Source organism: Colobus angolensis, unplaced genomic scaffold (genome assembly GCF_000951035.1).
Source record: "Colobus angolensis palliatus isolate OR3802 unplaced genomic scaffold, Cang.pa_1.0 Scaffold150, whole genome shotgun sequence".
NCBI lineage: Eukaryota > Metazoa > Chordata > Mammalia > Primates > Cercopithecidae > Colobus > Colobus angolensis.
Genome location: NW_012114600.1, coordinates 1021243 through 1048666, shown reverse-complemented (window position 1 = coordinate 1048666; position 27424 = coordinate 1021243). Strand labels below are relative to the sequence as shown.

The 27424-nt window shown below is 42.8% G+C and overlaps 1 protein-coding gene across 1 annotated transcript in view; it reads right to left on the bottom strand.

Annotated features, from left to right (window-relative positions):
• SLC38A1 (solute carrier family 38, member 1) overlaps positions 1-11778 on the bottom strand; it is an 87542-nt gene extending 75764 nt beyond the window's left edge. The window contains exon 1 of the mRNA XM_011936054.1: positions 11225-11778. Coding sequence (XP_011791444.1) covers positions 11225-11265 — 41 coding nt within the window. The 5' untranslated portion in view covers positions 11266-11778. The remainder of the gene's footprint in view (positions 1-11224) is intronic.
• Positions 11779-27424: the final 15646 nt, after the last annotated feature.

Here is a 27424-nt window from a genome sequence, read left to right as displayed (position 1 = left end):
CATCACTTACCCAAAGTCAGCTGATCAGTCTATTGCCTTTGGTTGGGAGGCTTCTTCAGTATTGTACCTTCAGGGTTTGGCAGAAAAATGTTACCAGACCCCACCACTTACTCAAAGTTAGCTTTTGGGTTGGGTGGTTCCCTCACCGGTTGCTTCTGCGGTGGCCAGAAAGATATTACAGGACTGCACCACTTACCCAAAGCTAGCCTTTGGATCAGGGGTTTCCTCACAATATTCGCTTCCACGGTCTCCACAAAGATGTTACAAGACTCCAACACTTACTGGGGGTTTCTGCACTAGAGCCCCTTCGTCGTTGCCAGAAAGATGCTACAGGAAAAGGGTCCCAATCCAGACCCCAAAAGAGGAGGTTCTTAGATCTCGCATAAGAAAGAATTCAGGATGAGTCCATAGAGTAAAGTGAAAGTAAGTTTATTAAGAAAGTAAAAGAACAAAAGAATGGCTAATCCATAGACAGAGCAGCTCCAAGTTCTGCTGGTTGCTGATTATGGTTATTTCTTGATGATTTGCTAAACAAGGGGTGAGTTATTCATGCTTCCCATTTTTAGACCATATAGGGTTCCTGACATTGCCATGGCATTTGTACGCTGTCATGGTGCTGGTGGGAGTGTAGCAGTGAGGAGGACCAGAGGTCATTCTCATCATCGTCTTGATTTTGGTGGGTTTTAGCCATCTTCTTTACTGCAACCTGTTTTATCAGCAAGGTCTTTATGACCTGTATTTTGTGCTGACCTCCTATCTCATTCTGTGACTTAGAATGCCTTAACCATCTGGGAATGCAGCCCAGTACGTCTCAGCATCATTTTACCCAGCTCCTATTTAAGATGGAGTTGCTCTGGTTCACATGCGTCTGACAGAAGTAGTTCAGATTTTGGACTTTTTTGGATTTTGGAATATTTGCATACATATTATAAGATACACTGGGATGAGACCCAAGTCCAAACTTGAAATTCATTTGTTTCGTATACACCTTACAAATATACCTTAAAGGCATTTTACATAATATTTTAAATAATTTTGTGCATAAGACAAAGTTTTCACTGCAGTTTGACGGTGACCTATCACAGAAGGTTAGATGTAAAATGTTCTACTTGGGCATCATGTCAGTGCTCAAAGAGTTTTAGGTTTTGGAACATTGCGGGTTTTGGACTTTTTAGAATGTGTTTACCTATTTATTTATGTATGTATTTATTGAGATGAAATCCCGCTCTGTCACCCAGGCTGGAGTGCAGTGATGAGATCTCCGCTCACTGCAACCTCTGCCTCCCAGGTTCAAGAGAATCTCCTGCTTCAGCCTCCTGAGTACCTGGAATTACAGGCATATGCCATCACGACCAGCTAATTTTTGTATTTTCAGTGGAGATGGGGTTTCACCATATCGGCCAGGCTGGTCTTGAACTTCTAACCTCAGATGATCCACCTAACTCAGCCTCCCAAAGTGCTGGGATTATAGGTGTGAGCCACCGTGCCCAGCCAGGGTTTTGGATTTTTGGATTAGGAATGTTATATCTGTATATATCTGTAATACTGTATTGTATATTTGGGATTTTTGCTAAAAGAGTGGATTTTAGGTGCACTTGCCACAAAAAAGAAGTGACCATGTGAGATGATGGATATATTAATTTTCTTGACTCTAGTAACCATTTTACCATGCATATGTATACCAGAACATCATGTTGCACACCTTAAATACACATAATTTTTAAAGCGGAGAAAGAAAGGGTTAAGCCTAAGGTCAACAATGGTCCTATAATTCTCGGCCAGCTAGTCCCATAACTGACTGTGTCTGTTTACCCACTTGGGGTTCTTGGATTCTCAGGGTTCATAGATGATAGTGATAAGGATCTAAGAACTAATATGTACCTATATTTCAAAAGGCCTCAAACAGGCTAAACAGGTTAACTAAATGGGTTAACTAAACAGGTTAACTAAATGGTCAGGTATCCATACTGTTAGCAAGACTGCATTAACTTGATGTGATAATCCTAAATTTTGATTACTACTGCCACCACTCCTCTGAAATCATCCCTGATTAGTAAATTCTGGCTCCACCACTTAGGAGCTGTGTAACCCCAAGCAAGAAAGTTAACTTCTCTTTGCCTCAGTTTCCTCATCTGTAAAATGGAACTTAAAGAAATACTCATCTGATACAATCATAAAGATTCCACGACTTGGTATATGTGCGGCACTTAGAACAGTGTCTGGCCCGGGTCTTGTGAGTTACTGTAACCATTGCTCCTGTTTTCTGACTTCTCCCAAATAACTCCACAATGCATCCTCCCAAGAGCTGCTTCTTGGTCTCCTCTGCCAGATCCCTCCTCCTCTCAACTTTCTGTGTAGAAGTAGCTCTTTGGGCCTCCCTCCACTCTTCTTGCTCCACACATTCCAAATTCTTTCCTTTTTAGGGCTTCAGGGCTGTAGTGTCAAGTTTCATTCTACAAAAGCATCTTTCAGATCTTTCTTCCCAGTCTTTTTCACTTTATAAAACTAGAATTCCTTTGCATTATGAAATAGGATCTCCCTCATAAATACAACTTGATCATGATCATGCCACTTAGCATGTCACATGTTTCTTCATCTATAAAATGAGAGGGCAGGAGGGAGAGGTGATCTCTCAGGTTCTTTCCTTCTCAGAAACATTTCCACAAATTCTTTTCAGACTCCCGCTGCCTTCTGGACTACTCCATTAGGATGTTTGTCATTACCTCAGACTCCACATGCCTAAAGCAGAACGCATCACCTGACCTCACATGCCAGCATTCTATTTCTGTTAAAGATATAATGCACATTCTCCTTGTCACTCAGACTTGAAACTTGGGTATGGCTTTCATACAGCCTCATATCTAATCAGTTGCCAAGTCCTGCCAACATTCCTTCACAAAGTCCCTTTCCTTTCCCTTATTCCTTACAGTTTCACAGCTTGAACTTTGCCACAGTCACTCTCCGTCATGCTACCTCCTGCTTCTTGCCCTCTCCCACCTATAGAGGCAGATTCTTCCTGAAAATACGGTCTTGCACATTCCACTTTCTGCCTTGCCAATCATAACTGTTCTCTCTACAGGATGAGCTCTAATCTCTAGAATCTCAGACAGCTTTCTCTTTAACTTCTGCTCCCACTACATTCCTTCTGACTTTCCATTCGTGCAATGGGTCTACTCTTACGCAGTTTTCTGCTTTGTTCACACCATCCCCCTAGTCCTGGACACACTCTCTCTACCTTCCCGTGAAGCTTATGCTAACTTAAGTGTGACCTTTCTTTCAAAGCCCAGCTTACTTGCTTTTTTAAAAAATTCAAGCCGACTCTTCTGTGATGCCTTTCTCCAATGACCAACCCAGGCATTGCCAAATACCTCCTGGGGGCAGGGAGAGGGACATAATTGCCCCAGTTGAGAACCTGCTTGACTGTTTACCTGTGATGAATTCTTACAGCAGTTTTGTGTACTCACTGGCTTATAGCAAGGGCTCTCATATTTTAATAATCTTTTTATTTCAATTCCTTGGGGACAAGGACCATACACCTCAAAGGTCTAGTACATGGTGACAGTAAACATGTGTTAACAATAAAAATGAGGACTAAATTTAAAAAGAAAGCTATGATCCCCTGCCTGCAGACAATATATTCAGTGAACATCACAAATGCCATCTCCCCATGGAAAACAGAACAAAAATGGGAACATGAAGCAATGTGGATAACCCTAACTCATAGTTTTCATTACGTTTACCATATAATTTCCTTTACATTTGATCTGGGCATGTGGGACTTATGTAAAAACACATTTAATATTGTAAAGTACTATATAAATGGAAGGTATTTATCATTACTGTCCCAGCCACTATGCCTGGAATGTTTAAGAATTCTTGGCATGATTTCTAAAAGTCCAGAGAATGAGTTGTATTAAAGAAGTAGTTCTCAACTGGGGACAACTATGTCCCTCTCCCTGCCCCCAGGAGGTATTTGGCAATGCCTGGAGACATTTTGGGTTGCAATAAGTGAGGGGGTGCTGCAAACATCTAGTTGAGAAAGGCCAGGGATGCTGCTAAACATCACACAGTGCACAAGACAGCCATACACAACAGAGTTGTCTGGCCTCAAATATCAGTAGTGTGAAGGACAAGAAGCCCGGTGTTAAAGGAAGCTCACAGGGGGTGAGTATGGACCCTCTCTTTGTTGGGCATGGAGATGAACCGCTAACTTCCTTGGACAAATTGCCCATTGCGTCCTATCTTAACAGGATCCCAACACCTGCTCTTAATCGCTCCATAATTCCTCTTGTCTTCAAGTTTCCATATTACCTTTTAAATGTCTGTTATCAACGTGACCAGCTTATGATGTTGGTAACTAATCTATCTATATTTCAGAAATTTTGAAACTACTCCAATTTATTTAAGACAGAAAATATCAATAAACTCTAAAGTTAATGAGGTCCACCTGTAACTGGATATAGGAGGACAGACTGTATATTACATTTTAAAAAAACACCAAAAGAATTGAATCGTAATTAATTAGAACAGTGAGTGTATTTGAGTAGTGTGAATACCAACAAAAATAAAAATATTTCTCATCAATTGAAAATTAATGGATTTAAATAATTACTAAAAACTCATGCAGTTGAAAACAGCCTGGACTATTTCAGCCCTTGAGAAAAATCCCTTTCTTTGCATACATGTGTCTTTTGTTCTAAAGATATTTCTGATCAAGGATAGCTATTGTACTAAAAAACATGGATACAGTTTTGTGTGTTTGTTTTTAAGCCCTAGCTAAGTTATGACTCCTAACAAAATACTCAAGGAAAAACAGAAATAATGAGAACTTTAAAGTTTCTCAAAGTGGTGCATATAAAGAGGATCATTTATAAAAAGAAACCTTAAAAATAGACTTTTATTTGAAAAGAGAAAATGTAATAAAAGACACTATATAATCCAATACCAGATGACGGTTATAGTTTCAGAAAAATTCCTTTCTCCTCTCTGGGTCTCTATCTCCTCACCTTAAAATAAGAAGATTGGATTAATGGCTGCTCTCTCAAAGACCTCTCCCAGCTCTCTGAATTAATGATTCTATACACTATTTCTTAATGGATCACTTTCAAAGATAAGAAGGTGGACTTGTAGACAAATCTCTTGAATAGTTGCCTTGGTAGGCCAGTAGGCCTCAGGTCTAACAGGACACTGGAACAAACTGGGGAGCTTTAAAAAAAAAAAGTGATAACGGGACACTACACACACAAGTCTCTGACTTAGTTGGTATAGGACAGGATCCAAGCATGGTTATTTTAAATGCTGTACAGGGGAGAGCATTGTGTTTTTTTTTTTTTTTTTTTTTTTTGGAGACGGAGAGATCTCAGCTCACTGGAAGCTCCGCCTCCCGGGTTTACGCCATTCTCCTGCCTCAGCCTCCTGAGCAGCTGGGACTACAGGTGCCCGCCACCTCGCCCAGCTAGTTTTTTTTTTTTTTGTATTTTTTAGTAGAGACGGGGTTTCACGGTGTTAGCCAGGATGGTCTCGATCTCCTGACCTCGTGATCCACCCGTCTCAGCCTCCCAAAGTGCTGGGATTACAGGCTTGAGCCACCGCGCCCGGCCAGGGGAGAGCATTCTTATGTGCAGCCAGTGTTAAGATCCCCAGATTTAGAATAAAAGTTAAAACAAAAGCAGCTAGTGCTCAGGTAGGCAAGATAAATGGGCAAAGCAGACTGGACTTAGGAACAGGAGAACACGTGTCCCATCTATTTCCCTCCAACCAGTGGGAGGAATGAGACCAGTCTTTTTTTTTTTCAATAAATGCCAGAAATCAAAATTTTAAGTGCAATTTTGATATTTAAGAGTTGGCAACTAATTTCAACTAATTTTAAAAGAAAGTGTAAGTCACATAAAATATGCTCACAAGCTTAATTTGGCTCTTTAGCCACCAGTTTGCAACCTAAACAAAACTGGTTCAATAAATCAAGCACAATATTTTCTCTGACTCAGAGCCTGTCTGTCTCCTACCCAGAGCCTCTTTCTCCTATACCTTGGTCCATAGCCTATCCCTTTCTTTTTCCTTTCCATTGTCTTTTTCTTTTCCAACTTCATCACTCCTAAGAGATGGAAACTGAGATCCACACATTAAATCTTCATGTGGCTCTGGCTGTATCACTGGACAGGCTTCTATGCCTGGGAAAATTCAGGTTATAAACTGTAACCTGAGGCTGTGGCTCCATGATGTCAACAAATGGTTGGTTTAGTAAAATCAGGGGGAAAATCAGTCAAGCTCATAATTTCACACCACTAAGACTAAGACTTTGTCAAGCAACATATGGAGGTCCTCATTTAATTTCTGATTTTGTTTTGTTTTCCTTGCTTTAAATCTAAACCAATGCATGTCAAAATCACTCCTGATATTTTTTAAGCTCCCTATTTGGGCTCCACCCCAGGCCAATTAAATCTGAATCTCTGGAGATGAAGTCTTGGCATTGATAGCTTTTAAAACACCCTAGATGAGTCTAGTGTGAAGTCTGCTCTGAGACTCACTAATCTAAAACCATCACCTGACCCTGGAGATTAGCAGTGTGCTTAATGCCAGACCACTATCATCTTGAATTGTTTAAGGACTTTCTCAGCTCTGCTCTCATTGTATCTTCACAACTCGGAGGTAGGCAGCTTTGATACTATTATTAGCATTGGACAGATGAGAAAATGAGGCACAAAAACGTGAAATGAGTTGCTCAAGGGTACCCAGCTAGTTATTGGCAGACACATTGTAACCTCACTTGAAACAGAGTTACTTACTAATACTAGAGGAATTCAGTGATTGGTAAGGTAACAAGGTTAGGGGAACTCCTCTGCAGTTAGTAAGGTTATCACTAGAAAACAAATGTGATCAATATTCAGAAATAAGTACAACAATATTTTTAAATTTAAAATTTTACTTTAAATTTAGGGTCAGTGTCTTTTTGTAGGTTATTGAAGCTAATCTTTTAATTTGACTTAAAATTTTTTTATTTCAATAGCTTTTGGGGTAACAGTGATTTTTGGTGGTTATACAAATGAATTGAAAGTGATGAAATCTGAGACTTTAGTGCACTTGTCATCTGAGTAGTATAGATTGTACCCAATATGTAGCTTTTTATCTTGCATCCTCCCTTCCAACCTCTGGATTCTGAGTCTCCACAGTCCATTACATTACTCTGTGTGCATACAAGATGTCTTTTTCTAAGTCTATGACAGGTTTTCAAAGTACTTCTGCACACTTACTTCTCCCATCTCCTCACCACCTTTCATAGGTGTATATTCTCCCAGACACAAAAAAGATCCAGGTAGTTTCCATTAAGATATTATTTTCAGAAAAGTATTTTTAAAAGATTACATAGTCATAGAATTTCAGAGGTAAAGTGAACTTTACTCTCCCTCCTCTGATAGATGAGAGTCTGGTTTAATTCAATACATATGGAATGCTAACACTATACCAAATACTTCACATTCGTTATCTTAATTAAATTCTTACCATAACTCAGTAAAATGGGTACCACCAACACTATCACCACCATCATCATTCCCATTAAGCAAATGAAAAAACTGAGGCTTAGAGATGCCAAACACCTTGCCCAAGGTTCCTGGGTGAGTAAGTTGAGGCCTGATATTTACATTTGACTCAGAGCTTAAACCCCTATTCACCACCTTCCATCATCTGGAGTAACAATAGTGCAAAACGTGAATGATAAACAAATCTTCATGAAAATGCCAATGAGGCGATCAGTGAACACTTCTCCCAAGAGGTGGAAAAGTGGCATCAGGGATAGGCCATCACAAGTACACAGGATTTCAGTAGGCATTCTGGACTGGAATCCAATCCACACAGATATTGAAGCAGAAAGGTGATAGGGAGGGAATAGGGTGAACTGAGAGAAAGAAAATGTCAAGAGAAAAAGTTGAAAAGAGATGAGGAGGCAGATTGCAAAGGGTCCTAAGTGCATGCCTAAGAAATTTAGACTGTATTTGTGTGCAATGGAAACCCACGGAAGTTTTTAAAGGCAAGGTCCTTTAACAAAATGTGAACTGAATTTTAGAAATATAAATCTCATGAAAGAATGGAGATTTAATTAGGGGAGCATAATGTGGTATGGAGGAGACCAACAGGAAAGCTGTCGCACCTCAGTAACTGGCTGTTTCACTCTTAACCATGTGTTGTGCTTGCATTTTTCTCCACCGCCCACTCCCACTTCCCAGAGATTGTTCAAGGCACCTCTATATCTGTTTCATATGTCTCCAAGTCTAGGTCAGGTGACAGGGACCTGAACTTGGGCAGTGGAAATGGAGACAAGAGGACAAGTGTGAGGGGTATTTTCAAGGGCCTGGTTACTGCTCAAAGTAGGGAGGGCAGTAAGAGAAGGAGAAGCAGAGAAGAAAAAGACTCTAATTTTCAAACTTAGGAGAAGGGGAACAGATGAGATATAGAAAGGAAGGGATGGTCAATAACATCACAAAGAGATGAACAAGATGGCTTGACCAAGGTCTCAATCCAACAAGTATTTATTAAGCAGGTACTGTGTGCTGGACATTAGAGGAACAATGAGTAAAATCGGTTTTTGTCCACAAGCATTACCCAGAGTAAAGAAAAGAGTAGCAACAGTCAGATGTCAGGACTCCTAAACATGGTTCTCCTTTCATTAAATGGCCTTAATTCATGGAGCATCATAAAAAAAATACATAAACAACATACGTATAGGTTTAAAGATCCAAAACACCTTTAAAATCTATTCATCTATCTGTTCAATTCTATTACAGTCAAAGAAGAGTGCAGTAAGTACTTGCTGTTCCTTCTTCCTGTTCCTTCTGCTGGCCTTCTCCCCTCAATTATAGAAATAGCTGGTCCGTTTTCATCATTCAGGTCTGAGGACAAATGTTATACCCTCACACTGGCCCTCCCGGTGAGTCACTCTATTTCAAGCATCCTCCCTCATCACATGATCCTGTTTTACTTCTTCATTGCACTAAGAATACCTGAAATTTATATGCCTACATTTATCTAGTCTGTTTCCCCCTGAGAATGGAAGCTTCATAGAAGGTCAAACAAATCTTGTTAGTTGCTGCCAGTCGCACAGTAAACCCTCTGTAGAAAATGGTTATTGGCCACATTTTTTAAAAAAGCGAATAAATCTCAAGATTAAGACCTCAAACCAAACTAGGCCAGTTTCCAATTGCTTACAGCGACATACTGAGAACTCGAGTGACTCTCAAGAGAAAAGCCATTTTGAGGCTGGGGTCGAACCAAAATCCAGGGGGTCCACACCAGGTCAGTACCCCAGAATTCGCTGTTTTGCAAGATTTCGGGAGGACCAAACTAGCATGAGGTATCTGACAACGAGGCCAGCCACGCACCGAGCTCAGGTTTTATTTCCGTTGTCCTTCTGACGTCAGAAAAAGCACGAGTTGCTGCACAGTTTCTTTTATCAAGGTGACAAATTACACCCTCGCTGGGCCCTGCATTCTGCAAACCATAAATTTATTTTCCTCCTCCCCCTTGTATTGAAAAATGTAAAAACCCACTGCAGAGAGGTCAAAACCCCTTCCAAACGCAAATGAATACCGTTTTCTAGCAGAGGCGTCTTTTTTCACTTTTACTACACACATCACCGTGGATTCGTCTGAGAAAGTAGACGAATCCTGGCGGCAGTTAGTTTCTAACAGAGAACGAGGGTTTGTATAAGCCCCGGGTCCGCGCCGCAGAGCAAGACAAAGGACTCTGAATTGTAGCACCACCTTCCCCAGTCCAAGGCAGCCTGTGAAAGGCACTGGGAGCGGCGTGACGCGGTTACCGCGAAATTCCTTTTGCTGCCATATGCACTTGTGCCTTCTCTGACTATAGTTCAGCAAAAACCTCGGGCGGGCGATTTGGCAGGGAATCGGCGCCCAGGCAGCCGGGTAACCTACCGGATCCCAACGGTGCTGAGGAGCCCCACTCTCCGGGAGGTGGATAATTTAGGGGGCAAAGTGTTCGCACAAGGGCGAAGGTGCGCTCTCCTCCCGGCACCGACCCACGCATTTAAAGGCCTCTGTGGCAATGTTTAGGGACGCGAGCTTGCTGTCGGGGGTTGGGAAGGAGGTAGGACTGGAAGCGAGAGCAGTTAGCGCCCAAGACCGCGCAAGAGGTGGCCTTTTGTTCGCTGGCTCCAGCACATCCCGGCTCTCGAAAAAACACTATCCCTGTCCCCCGCCACCCTCTACATTTTAGAAAAATCTCTTCAGGGCAGGAAAGGACAGTGAGTCACTTGCAAACATCCTTTAGTAATTTCTCCTCGCGCCCTCCTACTTCCCCGCGTTACAGAGGGGCAGAGCACCAGGAAGGACGGCAAACGCGCCCCGGTTTACTGGTGGTCCGCCGCGGCTACCCAGCCGGCCAGACGCAGCACCCCAGGACATCACACGATCTCCCCTGGGCCTTGCGGACACAGGAAATTTTCCCCAAAGGTCGGGGATTCAAACACTCCTAGAACAGGGTCGCGCCCTCGGGTCAGATGCGCTCTCCCTCCAGACCTGCGTGGTTCCCGGCCCTCGTAAAAATGGAACCAGATCTGGTACCACACTCCACCACAGCCACAGGAAAACAGACCAAAGCCACAGGAAAACAAACCAAAAAGTAAGCCACAGCCCACGCAAAGGTGAACTCGGGGGCCCTGGCGTTTCCTCGCTCTGCCGCATGCATTCGGGAAGCACAGGAGACCTGGACTTTTCCTCTCCTAAAAGCAACATCCGAAAGCATCCGGCACAGCCTAGCTCTCTCTGCTTTCACGCCAGCAGAGATGATTTCTACGTTACCGCCTCCTCCTACATCTAAACATCCCCTCGCCGCTTGCCCAGCCCTCCCAGGGAACGGATAATCACCTTACCTCCGCAGATAAAGGGAAAGGTGGCGAAAGGCGACGTGGATGTGTCCGCCCTTCCGGGGTTTTTACCCTCGGCAGTTTGATGTCCTTTGTGCCAAGGTCTGGCTGCGGAGGCCGGGAAAAGGTGGCTCCCGTCAGTCAGGGCTGGGCAGGGAGCTTGGCGTGGCCTGGCGGATTTCCGAGGAAGGTGAAGGGCGGAGGCTCCTGGCGACCTTCAGGCGGAGTGGCGTGGCTGCCCCAGTCCGCGCTCGCCTGTCTCTCCTCCTCCTTTCCGGGCCGATTGCATCAGAATCTCCCCTCACCACCAACCCCCACTCACACTCTGCTCGCCGGCCTCGCACTTACATCGACATGCACCCGAGCTGAGGGTCACGAATCGGAGTCATTCTCCTACTGGGAGGCGCGTGGCCCTTCCGCAACCATGGCTTGTGATGGTTTAAGGGGGACAGGCCATTCCTCCCTATCCCGCGCGCCGTCTCCTCCCCTCCTTTGCGCCCGCTCTTTAACCAAAGCTGCGTGTCACTGAGCCATGCCGGTCACATGGTGTCACTGCTGGCGGCCGCGCCTTGCTGCCTCGCTCTTGCAGCTCTCTGACGATGCAGCGACCGCGGCTGGCGGAGATTGAGCAACGGGGAGAGGGTGAGGGAGGGGTTGCGGGGCGCGCGTGTGCCCGGCTCACTGAAGGTGGCACCGGGAGCGGAGGCTGAGCACCGCCCTGGCACCTGCCCCTCTCCCTCCCGGGGCCCGCTGGCGTGTTCGGAACCCAGCTGCGGCGGCAGCTAGAGAATGAGAGCCCTTAGGGATGGGGGTGGGGCGGCAAAGGGGCACCGGAGGAGGACAGGAGGGCTGCGCGTTCCGCTGGGGCCTGCATTTTGGGTACGCCGGAGCCCCGCCGGGGCCGAAGGAGCGAGGGAGTTGCATTGTGGGAAGGGCGCAGCATGAGGATGGCCGCGGGAGTGGCCGGTCCGAGCCCGGCCCGGAGAGCCGCGGGGAGCGCCGCGAGCAGCGTTGGAGCGGAGGGTTGGCCCTGGGTACAGCCCGCAGATGGCCCGGGTTGGCGGGAAGGGAAACGAAGCGACAGGGGAAGCGGGGAGCTCGGGCACCTTTAGAAACCCTTTGTCCCTATCCTGAAGCGGGAGGCACCTCCCTTCTTCCGGATCCAGCACCCGCAGACCTGGCAAGCCCTTCCTGAGATCTGCCCTGTGGAGCTCTGCTTTGGGGACTGGGTGTGAGGCAACCAGAAGGATTTGCTGAGCGCCAAGAAAGCACCGGCCTAGGCGCAAAGAGGCGGGGGAGAGCTCTTGGAGGGCCTGGAGACCCCATGTGTTTCCGACCGAAGGACCTGGTGCGTCCAGGTTAACTGATCTGGGGCCCTCCAAGTCCTGGGGACGAGGGAGCAGGATGGAGGGGAACAGGGGCAACTGGGCCTGGTTCCCTTTTTTCCCTGCTTACTCTTTGTTTCAGACACAGGCCCCTTTCACTGGCTGGGCACTTCCTTGCAGAGGAGTTGTGTCTTCAAATGGCGACAGGAAATCCCACCTGCGCCTCAGCCAATTACACTGTCATTATAGCGCGAATTTGCAGGGTGGAAACGCGAGCTTTTTATTGACAGGGATGGTTCAGTCTCCTGTTCATGGTTCATCAAAACAGGAAGAGCAAGGTGAATCATAATTCAAAAATTACCTGGAGCGTTTCAAGCAGACAGTAGTCATTGTATTTGAGTGAATTTTGCTTTTTCATCACCACTGGAAAAGCAAGATGATAACCAAATTTGAAACTCATCACGGACTAAACTTCTTATTCCCTTCGAATGGCTGTAAATGGCCTTTATTAGTTCAATAGTGGCTTCCTGAGAATCCTGTTTAGAAGGCATGCTCTTGAGAAATACTGAGAAATGGAAAGTTCAGAGCAAACAGAAAGGGCAAACACATGGGCTGGCTAGCTCAGACAGGCCTGCATTCAATTTCTTCCTCTGACACTTACTGCTTCCCTCATCTGCTTAACTTTTGTACTAATCCTGTTTTCTACATTTGTAAAAAAGGGGAGAAGAGTACACACAACATAGCAATATTCTATAGGTCATCAAAAAGTTGGTTCTTTCTGCCTTACTAAAGGAAGCTAATTTAGTGTGAAATTAATGATTTTAAGTAGTGTGCACCTTGCCTGGCACAAATAATTCTTATCAATAAGGTAAAAAAACTGAATAGGTAAAGTAGATGAACTATGAGCCATAGCTTAATAGGCCTGTTGGAATATTTACCTTATTAAAGGCAGAATGTATATTCATCAGTGTTTGAAGATTATCTGAACCAAGCTTATCTTTTGGTTCCAATTTTATCTTACTGGCTAGTTTCTATATACCAAAATGACTGCAGTTATTTAGCACTTTTTGAATTGGATTCAATAGTTATGAATTGAGTTCTTATTATATGGCAGCTATTGTGCTAAGGACTTTACATGTAAATATCTCATTTAAAGCTTTCAGTCCCTCAATTGGGTATTATCCTCTTTGTATAAACTAGAAAACAAGTATAAAGTTTAATTAGCCATGTTCACCTTAGACAGTAATTAGTGAAGGGGAAGTGATTCCCATTCAGGTCCGAATTCAAAATCCGTGCTCAGTCTTCACAGTGGTACTACAACCATTTGCAATCAGACATTCTTGGGCCTAGAGTTTGAAGGATCTTCACCCCTCCTCTGGATTTTAGTTGACAACCTAGAACCAGAGTAAACATCAACATGGAGGCTGCTGTGGTCTCAAATTGAGGCCAGAGATGTCTGGATGATTCCTCTATTCACTGTGTGCTTACTGAGAGACAAACAGCAGGTTAAACACTTCACAGATGGTCTCTCATTTAATTCTCATGACATTCCTAATAGGGCAGCCTATCCTAATCCCTCACTCAAAGGTTAGGGAATTTATCCCAAGTCCACACAGCCCTAAGTTGCACACCCAAATCTTACATCCAGAGCTGACTGCTAAGCCAGTTTTCTGTGGCTGGATCTAAAATGTTCCCTGAATCTGGAATAACCATCTTTGGAGGGCTAGTGGGTGGAAAGGGTCTCGGGCCACTCTGCCTCTGAATAGGAACCACTGCCCTATTTTAGTAGAGTCCAGGGATTTTTTTTCAGTAACCAGGAGTTTTCAGGGAGTTTTCTCAGTAATAGGATTGTGAGGTTCAAGAGCCTTCTTGATAGTATCTAATGTTATTTGTGGACCTTTCCCATTTGAGCAGATTTCCAATGTTATTAAGGTATTCAGGACACATTACCAGGTTTGATTGTAGGCTGCCCTATGGAACTGAGAAAATTCTGTATCTGCTCTGAAAGTGAGGTTAGGGAAGGAATTTGTACTATGAAAGGAGAATTGGGTAACTTTAGGTGGCCTGAGAGTTTTCTTGTAGCCCCCATAGCTCTTTTTGGTATGGCTCCAGGAAGGTGGGGCAGCTTTGTGAAGAAAAATCAATTATACCCCAAAGAGGATTCAGCCTGAACTTAAGCCACATCTGCTCTCATCCCAGCTTCACCCTGTACTCACCCGGGTTGCACTTGCTCCCTACCTGGGTTGCCCAGTAGGACAGCTGCAGAACGGGCCACCACCAGCTGTGCACTTACAGAGAATATGTGCTTTCCTGCACTAGTTTTCAAAGCTTTTCAAATACATCTGGTTTGATACCAGCAGTCTTCTTGTATAAGAATTTTTGGGTAATAAGATCAAAACTATTTTCTGAATACAGTGTTTTTTTAAAAATCTGTGGACTACCAGTGGAAAATCTGATTTTTAACGATGATGAAAAAGTAGGAAAGTCAGCTGGTAAGATTATCTCAGAACAAGTGTCCTGCATATCTTCTACTTGTAACAGAAACACTGCAGCCATTAGATGAACAAATCCAATCTCATTGGAAAATAAATTGTTTATTCTTCAGTCTTTTATTCCTATTTATAGGGTCTACCCTAAACAACAAATGGTCTTTAAGATGATTGGTTTTCCTTGACTTTCACATTTTTTTGCCTGATTAACTCTTTTTTATCATACTTGATGTTCTTTGAATCTCATCCATAGATGACAATATTTTGACACTAGAAGTTAGTAAAGCAGCCATAGGAAAAGCACATTTGCAATTAAAAGAGCTCCCAAATTGTGTTGGCCAGCCTTCTGCAGATACATAGCACTGTGTGCCCTAACATTCCTTGGTGGGTAGCACTGTGTCAGGGGCTATTGTTACCTCTTCCATCATTGAAATGAACATTCTACCTCACCAGATGGATAACTGATTCTGGCAAGAGGTCAAATACCCCCACTTATTCTAAACTGAAGTTAAATTAAAATCCCAGAACAAAACTATCTTTTATTATCTTATTAGTTAATTAATTTTAGAGACAAGGTATCATTCTGTTGCCCAGGTTGGAATGCAGTAGTTCAATCATAATAGCTCACCACAGCCTCAGATGGAATCAGGGGATCCTCCTGCCTCAGCTTCCTGAGTAGCTGGGACTACAGGTGTGTGCCACTACGCCTGGTTATTCTTCATTATTATTATTGTAGAAACAGATTTTCACTTTGATGTCCAGTCTGGTCTCAACCTTATGGCCTCAAGCCACCCTCCTGCCTCGGTCTCCCAAAAATGTTAGGATTACAGGCCTGAACCACCATACCCGACTCGAGACGCTTTAAAAGTGTCTACTGTCTCTGATTTTGGCCTGAGTCATATTTGTAAGGTCACTTATTTATTTTTTATCTGTTAGGGGAAGTGGAAGTGGAGTTTATTAGGAATTGCAACTGTGTGGCAATACTGTGACATTTATTCAACTTAACTGAAGACCCAAGACCGAATAATCAGTCCTGGAAGTTTAATATCTAACTTGTCTGATATGCAACATTCTGCAGATCAACTGTGAGTGCAGTTCCTTAGCTTGTTGCAAAATGGGGAAAATGATATGGATATAGTTTGGATGTGTGTCCCTACCCGAATCTCATATCGAAATGTAATTCCTAATGTTGGAGGTAGGGCCTGTTGGGAGGTGATTGGATCATGGGGGCAGATTTCTGACACATGGTTTAGCACCATCCCCTTGTGTGCTTTTCTCATGATAGTGAGTGAGTTCTCCAGAGATCTGGTTGTTCTCACTCTCCGGCTCCTGCTTTCACCATGTGAAGTTCCTGCTCCTGCTTTGGCTTCTGCTAAGAGTAAAAGCTTCCTGAGGCCTCCCCAGAAGCAGATGCTCCCATGTTTCCTGTACAGTCTGCAGATCTGTGAGCCAATTAAACCTCTTTTCTTTATAAATCATCCAGTTTCAGCTGTTTCTTTATAGCAATGCAAGAATGGACTAATACAGATACCCATCTGGTGATCAGATGACTCAAAGCCTACAGAGTACCTAAGCACAGTGCTGGGTATATAATAAGTGTCCAATAAATGGTACTTGTTATTATTTTGCACGCTTTGCAGAAATAAAAATGGGGCAATGAAGTTTCAAAGTCCAAGTTTATAGGCACAAAGTACTCTATTATGTTCACTTCATGCTGAAACATGTGTTAAGCCCACACCTCCACTCCCATTTCTCCTATAGTGGGAATGAGGAGAGAGAAGGTATTAAAGAAGAGTTAGGCCTCCAATTCAACTCTCAATCTTAACTTTAAGGTGAGAAAGATAAGTTTTGAACCTATAAGGATGTGTTAATTAAGAAGTAGAAGTGGGCCGGGCGCAGTAACTCACCCCCGTAATCCCAGCACTTTGGAAGGCTGAGGTGGGCAGATCACCTGAGGTAGGAAGTTCAAGACCAGACTGACCAACATGGAGAAACCCCTTCTCTACTAAAAATACAAAATTAGCCGGGTGTGGTGGCACATGCCTGTAATCCCAGTTACTCGTGAGGCTGAGGCAGGAGAATCGCTTGAACCCAGGAGGCAGAAGTTGTAGTGAGCTGAGATCATGCCGTTGCACTCCAGCCTGGGCGGCAAGAACAAAATTCCATCTCAAAAAAAATAAAAGAAAAAAAAAAAAGAAAAGAAAAGGTACCTTTGGGAAGAAGCATTAAAAAATTTTTTTTTTCTGCTGGCAGTATTTAGGAGGAAGAACTCTATTTATTACTTGAGTAGAGTAACATGCTTTACTAAAATAAGCTTCCATTCTAAAGATTGTGTTCTTTTTTGTTTGTTTGTTTTGTTTTGTTTGTTGTTGTTGTTGTTGTTTCTGACAGAGACTTGCTCTGCTGCCCAGGCTGGAGTGTGGTGGCGTGATCTCGGCTCACTGCAACCTCCGCCTCCTGTGTTTGAGTGATTCTCCTGCCTCAGCCTCCTGAGTAGTTGGGAATACAGGAGTACACCACCACACCCAGCTAATTTTTGTAATTTTAGTAGAGGCGGGGTTTCACCATATTGGTCAGGCTGGTCTCAAACTCCTGACCTCAGGTGATCCATCCGCTGTGGCCTCCCAAAGTGCTGGGATTACAGGCATAAGCCACCACGCCCGGCCCATGATTGTTCTTAAAATAAGAAACACCACATAATATTCAGTGTGCTTGATTTTGAAGGGCTCTTTATTTGGTTATATTTTAGGCATATGAAGCTATTTCATAATCACAAAGGGGGTAATTTAATGAGATTTAGAATTGATAGTCTTCTGTTGACATATATTTATAGTTATTTATACACATATTTATGTGTTCCTAAAAGAAAATGTTCAAAGTTTTTGATTCAAATGTAACATGTCCAGAATTGAAATCATTGTGTGTGTTTCCAACTCGAACCCTCTTCTCTTCCCATAAACCCCATATTGGGAAATGGCACCACCATGGGCATAGTTGCTCAAGTTAGAAGGATGGGGGTATTTTGGCTCATCCCCTTCACTCTTCACATCTAATTAATTCACTCTTCTGAGTAACATTTACTAAATGCCAGGCCTTCTGCTAGTCTTTCGTGAAGCTTGGAGTTAGAGTGAGAGATCAATATTACTCAAATGATCTTGCCAGTGAATGTACAAGTTACAGGTGGAGATAAGTGCTCTGCAGAAGGGAGTATGGCTCTGTGAGAGGAACAGAGGACCAGTTCTGACCTAGGAATCAAGGAAGACTTCCCTGAGGACGTGACCCTTGTTTGGACTTTATTCTGTTTATGCTAAGGATTTTAATAAGGAGCAGGTGATGGACATGACCCAGTGTACATTTTTAGAGGAATATCATGAGTCCTATCACTTCATCTCCTAAATATTTCTGACATCTGTTCGCTTTCCTCCATCCTCACGACCTTCACTGGTGTGGGCCTCCATCAGCTCACTGTGGGGGAAGTTTCCCTCATAGGGCACTGATAACACATCTCATTAAAACTATACCACATATACCTCCCCAACATAATATGTTCATGTATGTATTTGACAATAATATATATGTATTACTATCCTATTTATTATATACATTAAAAGCATTCACAACAAATTAAAAATTCAAATGGTAAGATTTTACATTTATTTATTTGATAACAATACTTTATTCTATTACTAAACATATATTCCTAATTGTCATTAAGGTATTTTCATGTTAGAGAAATTTGCTTCACTATACAATATCATTTTTTTAAATCTTAGTTTAATACTCTGTGATACAGCAGTTCACAAGTCTACTTTCAAATCTGGCTTTCAAATTTGATTCTTTCACGTAATGGCTGTCATAGCTGAAAAGGGACCTCACAGAGACCCAGTGGGGGCAGTGCCCTATTGGCCCTATTGGCTATATTTCCCAAATCAAGCCATTCGTTTCTCAATCCCATTCACTAATTTACAAAGATTTACTTATTTTTCATTGTTAGCCTGCAAATGGACACTATAATGAGGGTCATTCTTAATAATTATGAATGTGAACCCATGAAACCTACTTCATAATTCTGAATTTGTTTTGACAGATTCTTTTCCACAGTCAGAGGGCCATTGCTATACTTGACATTGTGGCTGACAAAAGAAGTCTTAATAGGACTGGAAGTGTCAGCTCTACTTTTTCTTGCTTCTTTATTCTCATGTTACTATTATTTTTAAAATCTGAGGTTTAGAGGAATCTTCTAACTCTACTTGTCTATTTGGGAAGACAAGTTAAACTAGATAATATAATTTATAAATTCCCTCAACTAAGTGCACAGAACTATAATACATTGAAATCTGCCAAAGAGAACAAATCAGTGAGGGCACCACTGTATTCCTTTGTGTCTTCTTCGAGATACCTTGAGTACTGTAAGTGACAGGGAGCCATTTGATGTATGGGCCGAAGGGGGCCACCATCAATCTAGTAACCTAAACAGAAGTTCCAATATTTTCACCCTGCAGTCCACTTCGTAACCCTTTCTTAGTCTTCCACAAGAGTCTCCTAACTGGAATCCCCCCATCCACTCCTGGGCACCTAATGTCTCTACTACAGATTAGAAATTACTTTCACAGAAGGCCATTTCTGAAACCCAGACTAGTTTGTGTGTTACCCTACACTGAAATTATTCAGAGGCTACCTTCCCCACTAATCTGCAAGTTTCACAAAGGTAGATGCCATGTTCTTAATGGTTTTCCAGCACATAGCACATAACAGAAGCTCAATAAATATTTGTTGAATGGATAAATGAGTAAACAGAATATTTTTACAGTTAAATGCCTTTAATTCTTTTATATTTACTTTAAATTTCAAGTCCTTAGAGGAGGAAGAATTGAAAAAATATGAAATATCAAATATACATTTAGCTAAATTTTTAAAGTTTAGTAGGCTATATGCACAAATCAAATGAACAGCAATATTTGGAACTGTAACTATTTTTGGAATCTTGTGTGAATAAATGATAATTTTAAAACATCAACACTAAGTGCCTACTGAATATCATTTTTAAAGGAAAAAAGAAACATCAGTCTGTATTTAAAAAGTAACATACTCCATTTAACAGTTTTCTAATTTAGCAAATTATCTGGAGAATTCAGAACCCCAATCACCTAAAAATTATCTTCCTTAAGAGTAAGTGTGGTTTTTGCTTCCAGAATCATCTGGATAAGTGCCAGCATTCTCCAAGTCACTTTCTTGGTATGAAATGAACATTTGTGGCCAGGCGTGGTGGCTCATGTTTTGAATTCCAGCACTTCAGGAGGCCGAGGCGGGCAGATCATGAGGTCAAGAGATCGAGACCATCCTGGCCAACATGGTGAAACCTGTCTCTACTAAAAACGCAAAAATTAGCTGGGCATGGTGACGTGTGCCTGTAATCCCAGCTATTTGGGAGGCTGAGGCAGGAGAATCGCTTGAGCCCGGGAGGCAGAGGTTGCAGTGAGCCGAGATTGTGCCACTGCACTGCAGCCTGACGACAGAACAAGACTCCATCTCAAAAAAAAAAAAAAGAAAAAGAAATGAACATTTGTAAATTAAGTCTAAGTAAATTTTATACTTTAAAAGAAGAGTTACAGGTTAATTTGTTCTGTTGTTTCTTGTTGCTATTTTTATAACAATTAGTATTTTGGAATTAACACTGTGGTTCAGATATGAACCATTTCACAAAATCAGCTTAATAATGGAGTCAACAATTATTTCTCTTTATTCAATCTTGTTACTTAGCTCAAAAAAGAACTGCACTGATTTTTCCTTTTCAGTGATGAAAAGGAATAGAATGCTAGAAAACCATCTTACAGCTTGGCATTGTTTTCACTTGTTTATTTATTCATTTATTCAATGAATGTATTCCAAGCTAATTCTTTTTGCAGCATTCTTTATCTAATTCTTGTCGCCTCTGGAAACTTCCTCCTTAATTTATTTTTTGCTTCTATATTTTCATCCTCGTTTGTATTGACTGTAAAGTAGTCAAGCCTCTCTTATTAAAAAAGAAAGAGATGGGGAGAAGAGAGGAAAGGGGAGACAGGAAAAGAAAGAGAGGAAATATCCTTTGATTTTACATTTTTCTCTTTCTATGGCTCTCATATTTCTTGTATTTAAGAGCCAAGATTTTTGAAAGAATGGTTAATAAGTTTCAAAACTTTTATTTCCCACTCACTCTTTAAATACCCACACCAACTCACAAAATTAATTTATTCTCACTGTAGAAAACTTGGAAAATGCAGCAAATGGAAAGAAGAAAATCAAAACCATCTGTAAATTTATATACTGCAGTTACCATTGTTGATTTTTAGTTCATTTTGTTTATATGCATGTATTTTTTACATTCAGAATCATGTCCAATTTCATATTTGTATATGACATTAAATTATGATCATTTTATGATATCATTAAAATTTTTCAAAAGCCTAAATTTTAATAACTACAAAATATTCTACCATAAAGTTTTATAATAGTTATTAATTTCAGATTTTCATTTTGTGTAAGTATGTATAATATTTTGTCCCAATCTCTGATTATGTCCATAAGATAAATTTCTGGAAGTAGAATTACAGGGTTAAAAGAGCAACATTTAAAAATACCTGATACAGGAGGAGTGGCTTCAAGATGGCTGATAGAAGTACCAGGTACTCACTTCCTCCTAAAGGAAGGACCTAAATAGTAAGTAATCACACCTCAAACAGAGTGTCTACGAAAGAACACTGGAATTCATCAGGAAAGTGACAGGGAAAATCTGAGGCATGGAAGGAAAGAGAAGCAAGGCAGCTGGTCCAGCTGGCATCAGCTGGGAGCCAGGAGATGCTCCTTGGTGCAGCAAAAGGGTAAGTGAGAGACTCCCAGTGGTCCACATTCCCACCATGGATCCTACAGTGCTAGCCATAGGAAAGCCCCTCAGCCCTCACAGGCCCTGAGACTAGTGTAGGGAACTGCCTGAGGTCCATACCACAGCATTGTTCCAGACAGATAGTTTGTGCTGGGTCCCACACATCCCTCAAAACCCAAGCAGCTGGCCAGGCACAGGGGCTCATGGCTGTAATTCCAGCACTTTGAGAGGCTGAGGTGGGTGGATTGTTGACCCCAGGAGTTTGAGAATAGCGTGGGCAACATGGAAAAACCCAATCTCTGCAAAAAATACAAAAATTAGCCAGATGTGGTGGCGTGCACCTGTAATCCCGGCTATTTGGAAAGCTGAGGTGGGAGGATTGCTTGAGCCTGGGAGGTCGAGGCTACAGTGAGCCATGATTGCACCACTGCACTCCAGCCTTAAAACAGAGCAAGACTTTGTCTCAAAAACAAAAACCAAAAAACCCCAAGCAGCTGCAGCACCATGCCATTTTGAGATCCCGGCCCCCAACAGACTGCATCCTGCCCTGGAACCCAATAATCCCTGTATTTCCACATTCATGGAGCCCTACTGACCCCCTCCCAAGTCTGCCTGGAGGGCTACAGTGGTACAATGCTGGCTGGACCCAGCAGTGTGGCCAGGTTCCTAGTACTTTAGCCCACAGTGTCCTACACCCAAGAAAATGGGCAGTATAGCACACCAGAGAAGATGCCACCAGGACAAAAAGAGCAGAAGTGTGCACTCCCCAGAGCTTAAGGCCATGGCCACTGACAGCAACTCTGCTCTCCCACACCTTCAGTAGTGGGGCTGTCATGCACCTGCACATGCCTGCAGAGGGCCTGAGGACTGACCTGCCCAAATGCCATCCTGGGGCCTGAAGACAGGCTTACCCTGCTCACTGCCACCACAACTAGGTGCCTAGGGATTGCCTTGCTCTGCCCACCACAGCCTGGCCCATGTGCACCATCGGGGTACCTGAGAACAGGCTTACCCTGCCCTGTGCTACCCTCTACAGTGCCTGAGCGTTCAGGACCCTAGGGATCAACCTCTCCTGCCTGTCATATCTGACACATGCGTGTACCATCTGGGGGCCTAACACAGGCCCAGACTGCCTGCTGCCAGCATCCAAGCATGCAATGCCATGCAGGAGCCTGAAGAATGCCCAAACCCAGCCACCACAGTTGCCCCTGTGTGCACCATTGAGGGACCTGAGGACAAGCCGATTCTATCTGACATAGCTCCCTGCACTCCCTGAGTGTGGCATCTAGGGGCCTGGGGATCAACCTACCCTACCTGCCACTTCTGATATGTGCCTACACCATCAAGGAGCCTCACAACAGGCCCAGACTGCCTGCTGCCAGCACCCAAGCATGCTATCCGAGGGGCCTAGAAATCACTCCACCCTGCCCATCACAGACCATGCCTGAGCACATTATCAGGGGTCTGAGGACAAGCCCACCCCATGGGTACTACTCAAACCCCCACTGCCCAAGCATGTTGTCCAGAGGGATGGGGATTGTCACGTCCTGCCTACCACCACTACATACACACACACACAAACACACGCACACATCCCAGGAGTCTGAGGATGGCCCTGCACAGCATGTTGCCATCACCACCACCAACACCCACCTGCACCATCCCACAAAGGCTGAGAATTGGCCCACTCAACCCATTGCTGCCACCATTGAAGCTAATGTGTGCTGACTGGGGGCCTAAGGATTGGCTTGCCACCACTACTGAAATTGCTGATGCCATGCATACTGTCCAAGGGCCCAAGAACCTGCCCACCCACCCAACTTACCCCTGTCATTGCTGGTACACAGAAAAGTAACCTGGAGGCCCAATAAATGTCCCCCCAGAACCAGCTAAAACTGTACCCAAGAGCTCAAGGAAAGGCATGTTGGCCTACTTCCACCACTACTGGGGCCTTAGGACAAGTCCATTTAGTATCCCCATCCCCAGCAAAGCCTCATGACAGCCTCCACTAATAACTGTAGCCTAAGCCACTGAGGAAATCACATGATGCTGTCTACAGCCAAAGAAATCATACAGAGATTACACTGCTGCATCCACCCAGAATCAAAGCTAAAGTGCCTTACCCAACCGACACCACAGATACATCTGCAGGAAAAAATCCTTACCTATGAAAGCCAGACCAAAAAACTAGAAGAGGTGACTGTTATAACAGATGAGTAGATATCAATGTAAGTACAAAAAAAGAAAAAAGAAAAGAAAAGCAACAAAACATTATAAATTCAGAGAAACACAATAATTCTCCAGTAGCAGGTTCCAAAAAAAAATTTATGCAATGCCTGAAAAAGAATTTAAAATAATAAAGAAGCTCAGTTAGATACCAGAGAACACAGATAAATAATATGAAGAAAGCAGAAAAACAATTCATTATGTGAATAAGTAGTTCACCAAAGAGATAAATGTCATGGAAAAAAGAAAAACAAAAAACCTGGAACTAAAGAATTTAGAAATCCTGAAACTAAAGAATTCAATAAATAAAATAAAAAATATAATTGATAACCTCAACAATAGACTAGATTAAGCTGAAGAAAGACTTTCTGAACTTAAAGACAAATCTTTTGAAATAACTCAGTCAGACAAAAAAAGAAAGAAGAAAGGAAGAGAGAAAAAGAGTGGAAAATCATAGACACCCTATGTGACATGTGGGACACCATAAAGTGACCAAATAATCAAATTGTAATGTTCCATAAGAAAAAGAGATGGACAAAGGCACAGAAAACCTACTTACCAAAATCATAGGTGAAAAATTCCAAAGTCTTGCAGAGATATAAACATCTAGACACAACAAAGTCAAAGAACCTCAAACAGACTGAACTCAAAAACATCTTCTCGAATGCACATTATAGTCAAACTGTTGAAAGTCGAAGACAAAGAGAGAACTCTTAAAAACAGCAAGAGAAAAGTGTCAAATCACAGAAAAGGGAATACCCATCAGACTAACAGCAAATTCTCAGCAGAAACTTTATAGGCCAAGAGAGTATGGGATGATATATTAAAAGTGCCAAGGGAAGGCCATTCCAAGATGGCCAAATAGGAAGAGTTCCAGTCTGCAGCTCCCAGTGTGATCGATTCAGAAGACGGGTGATTTCTGTATTTCCAACCAAGGTACCTGATTCATCTCATTGGGACTGGTTGTACAGTAGGTGCAGCCCACGGAGAGGGAGCCAAAGCAGGGTGGGGCATCACCTCACCTAGGAAGCACAAGGGGTCAGGGGATTTCCCTTTCCCAATCAAGGGAAACCATGACAGACTGTACATGGAAAAATTGGACATTCCCATCAAATACTGAGTTTTGCCAATGGTCTTAGCAAACTGCACACCAGGAGATTATGTGCTGCGCCTGGCTCCGTGGGACCCACACACATGGAGACTTGCTCACTGCTAATACAGCAGTCTGAGATAGACCTGCAGGGGGAAGGGCATCCATCACTGCTGAGGCTTGAGTAGGTAAACAAAGCAGCCGAGGAAGCTCGAACTGGGTGGAGCCCACCGCAACTCAGCAAGGCCTGCTGCCTCTGTTGACTCCACCTGTGAGGACAGTGCATAGCTGAACAAAAGGCAGCAGAAACTTCTGCAGACTAAAATGTCCCTGTCTGACAGCTCTGAAGAGAGCAGGGATTCTCCCAGCATGGTGTTTGAACTCTGAGAACAGACAGACTGCCTCCTCAAGTGGGTCCCTGATGCCAGTGTAGCCTAATCGGGAGACACCTCCAAGTAGGGGCTGACTGACACCTCATAGAGGCGGGTGCCTCTCTGGGACGAAGCTTCCAGAGGAAGGATCAGGCAGCAATATTTGCTGTTCTGCAATATTTGCTGTTCTGCAGCCTCTGCTGTTGATACCCGGTCAAACAGGGTCTGGAGAGAACCTCCAGCAAACTCCAACAGGCCTGAAGCTGAGGGACCTGACTATTAGAAGGAGAACTAACAAACAGAAAGGAACAGCATCAACATCAACAAAACGGACATCCATACAAAAACCCCAACTATAGGTCACCAACATCAAAGACTAAAGGTAAACAAAACCACAAAGATGGGGAGAAACCAGAGCAGAAAAGCTAAAAATTCTAAAAACCAGAGTACCTCTTCTCCTCCAAATGATCACAGCTCCTCACCAGCAATGGAACAAAGCTGGATGGAGAATGAGTTTGACAAGATGGCAGAAGTAGGCTTCAGAAGTTCAGTAATAACAAACTACTCCGAGCTAAAGGAGGATGTTCAAACCCATTCACAAGGAAGCTAAAAACCTTGAAAAAACATTAGACGAATGGCTAACTAGAATAAACAGCGTAGAGAAGACCTTAAATGATCTGATGGAGCTGAAAACCATGGCATGAGAACTACGTACACATGCACAAGCTTCAGTAGCTGATTCGATCAAGTGGAAGAAAGGGTATCAGTGATTGAAGATCAAATTAATGAAATAAAATGAGAAGAGAAGTTTAAAGAAAAAAGAGGAAAAAGAAATGAACAAAGCCTCCAAGAAATATGGGACTATGTGAAAAGACCAAATCTACGTTTGATTGGTATACCTGAAAGTGATGGGGAGAATGGAACCAAGTTGGAAAACACTCATCAGGATATTATTCAGGAGAACTTCCCCAACATAACAAGGCAGGCCAACATTCAAATTCAGGAAATACAGAGAACACCACAAAGATAGTCCTCAAGAAGAGCAACCCCAAGACACATAATTGTCAGATTCACCAAGGTTGCAATGAAGGAAAAAATGTTAAGGCAACCAGAGAGAAAGGCATGGTTACCCACAAAAGGAAGCCCATCAGACTAACAGCAGATCTCTTGGCAGAAAATCTACAACCAGAAGAGAATGGAGGCCAATATTCAACATTCTTAAAAAAAGAATTTCAACCCAGAATTTTATATCCAGTCAAACTAAGTTTCATAAGTGAAGGAAAAATAAAATCCTTAACAGACAAGCAAATGCTGGGAGATTTTTTCACCACCAGGCCTGCCTTACAAGAGCTCCTGAAAGAAGCACTAAATGTTGAAAGGAAAACCAGTACCAGCCACTGCAAAAACATGCCAAATTTTAAGACCATCAATGCTGTGAAGAAACTGCATCAACTAACGGTCAAAATAACCAGTTAACATAATAATGACAGGATCAAATTCACACATAACAATATTAACCTTAAATGTAAATGGCCTAAATGCCCCAATTAAAAGACACCGACTAGCAAATTGGATAGAGTCAAGACCCATCAGTGTGCTGTATTCAGGAGACCCTTCTCACATGAAGAGACACACATAAGCTCAAAATAAAGGGATGGAGGAAGATCTACCAATCAAATGGAAAGCAAAAAAATGCAGGGATTGCAATCCTAGTCTCTGATAAAACAGACTTTAAACCAACGAAGATCAAAAGAGACAAAGAAAACCATTACATAATGTTAAAAGGATCAATTCATCAAGATGAACTAATTATCCTAAATTTATATGCACCCTAAATATATATATATATATCCTAAATATACAAGAGCACCCAAATTCATAAAGCAAGTCCTTAGAGACCTACAAAGAGACTTAGACTCCCATACAATAATAATGGGAGACTTTAGCAACCCACTGTCAATATTAGACAGATCAATGAGACATAAGGTTGACAGTAATATCCAGCACTTAAACTCAGCTCTGCACCAAGCAGACCTAATAGACATCTACAGAACTCTCCCCAGCAAATCAACAGAATATATATTATTCTCAGCACCACATTGTACTTATTCCAAAACTGACCACATAGTTGGAATTAAAGCACTCCTCAGCAAATGTGAAAAAACAGAAATCACAACAAACTGTCTCT